Source organism: Alligator sinensis, unplaced genomic scaffold (assembly GCF_000455745.1).
Source record: "Alligator sinensis unplaced genomic scaffold, ASM45574v1 scaffold883_1, whole genome shotgun sequence".
NCBI lineage: Eukaryota > Metazoa > Chordata > Crocodylia > Alligatoridae > Alligator > Alligator sinensis.
This window is the reverse complement of record NW_005842009.1, coordinates 2,880,868-2,882,775: the sequence shown is the minus strand read 5'-3', so window position 1 is coordinate 2,882,775 and position 1,908 is coordinate 2,880,868. Positions and strand designations below refer to the sequence as shown.

The 1,908-nt window shown below is 50.6% G+C and overlaps 1 protein-coding gene across 1 annotated transcript in view; it reads left to right on the top strand.

Annotated features, from left to right (window-relative positions):
• Positions 1-1,413: 1,413 nt before the first annotated feature.
• The window catches only part of LOC102374479 (discoidin, CUB and LCCL domain-containing protein 1-like), a 55,625-nt gene continuing 55,130 nt past the window's right edge, over positions 1,414-1,908 (top strand). The window contains exon 1 of the mRNA XM_025201956.1: positions 1,414-1,512. Coding sequence (XP_025057741.1) covers positions 1,414-1,512 — 99 coding nt within the window. The remainder of the gene's footprint in view (positions 1,513-1,908) is intronic.

Below are 1,908 nucleotides of genomic sequence, written 5' to 3'. Positions count from 1 at the left end.
CTTGCTAAAATGAATGTTTCCAACTTTTTTAGTTGGTCTAATACAAGATACAGGATTTACCCAAAGAACTTTGTCTGCCTCTGTCCTTACACCAACGCGGCTACAACCTACACCCCAGAAACCAGTCAAGGCTTTTCCTGAAAATATAGATCCATGTTGTTGTACTGCCCGTAAGCACACGATGGCGCCAAGGGCTAGGCCTGTTGGTGTGATGATCCTGGTGCCAGGCCAAGCCTCTGTCCAAGCAGAGTTGAGTTCTGCTCAGTTGATATGACTTGGAACTGATTTTGGCTGATTTGACCTGGAACACAAAATATATTAATAAAAAAAAAATCTATCCAAGTACAGAATTTTGCAGCCGATAGCTAGTGAACCTGGGAGCTGCTGTTTCAATAGATGTGAAGCACTAAATACTGAATACGAGAGGGTGGGAGCAGGAGCGGGTGAAATTTTGATTTCCCAGTTTTTTATCTTTTAAAAAAAAACAACTGCTTCCATTTACTTTCAAAGGCTTGTGTATGCTCAGAAGCTTTAAAATTCGGGTTTCAGATGTCTCACACTGAGTTCCCAATAGCAGGGCCATGCAAAAGCAGTGCCTAGTGCTAGAATCAGGATTAGGACTTGGTGCACCTGCACGAGACGCTACTGCATGGTAGCAATGAGCAGTGTTGGCAGGCACTAACTGTGCAGTGATGACACTGTGCAGTAGTAACAAGCTACTGCACAGTAGCTCATTGCTACTGTGCGAAAGCATCTGAAAAACAACGTGGCGATGGTACTGTGCAGTAATGCCTGTCACTGCACAGTAGATGTAGTACTTGCTTATGCATCCGCACAGTCTGCTGCTTGTGTGGATGTGGCCAGAGTTTCCCAGTTCCCAATCACATGCTTCAGGCCCTGGCCCCCTCAGACTTCCACAGTGTCTCTTTTATCCCTCTTTCACTAAAGCACTGTATCTGTGTGTTGCCAATGCTCTTTGCAGGCTGCAGACATCTTGATGAGGTGTGTACTGGGATGGAAAGGCACCATTGCTTTCCTGGTGGAGGCACAGGCTTCGGTTGCAAAATTTGGACTTGGATCCCGGTGCCTTCCCAAAGGTGGCTGGGCAAGAGAACATAACAGAACAGCTACCACTGACTGCATCAGATCCAGTCTGCTTTGCCCAGTCTCCTGTGCCACACAGGAGCAGACAGCAGCAGCTGAAAGGGAGAGCCAACTGGGTCTGGCTAGGGCTTTTCCCCACTGCTCCTCTCTCACTTGCAGCCTCCAGCACTGACGGTCTAGGGAAGTTCTTACCTGGCAGGGAAAACACCATGACCACCAAGGTGGTTTTCTGTAAGCACACCCAGGGAAAACTGCTCTGCTGGCATGGGGGTAGTGGTGTATAGTTAACCTTAGCTTTATGCCGACTTGATGGAAATGGGAGACACCTCCCTGGCTTGCTCCTGGCACCTTATGGCTAAGCTCAAGCAAAACTCGGGAGCCCCCAAGCCTCCAGGCCTGGGCCTGCACGTAGGATGCCTGCCAAAGGACTTGGAAACATCTGAAGCCCTAGGGGGGATGGAGGATGTCTGCGGGTAGTAGGGCCACTCATGGTTCTCGACTGAGTCACGGATTTGGAATGGATTTGGCTAACTTGACTTGGAACGTGAAAAATGTTCATTACCAAAAAAAAATAAGGTTCTGATTCAGACGCCTGCCCCTCTCTCCCGCGCTCAGTAGCTCCTGATGCCCCTTTCCTCCATCCCTTGGGTGGCATCCGTGCCATCCTCAGCCCTTGGGGATGCCCTAGGAGGCGGTGTCGGTGTCGGTGTGGGAGGCTTCTAGTTTAAACCGCAGCCCCGCAGCTCCAGGTCCTCTTCCAGCGCTGCCCCTCGCCCGCACCTGCCCCGGCCCCGCACGCGGGGC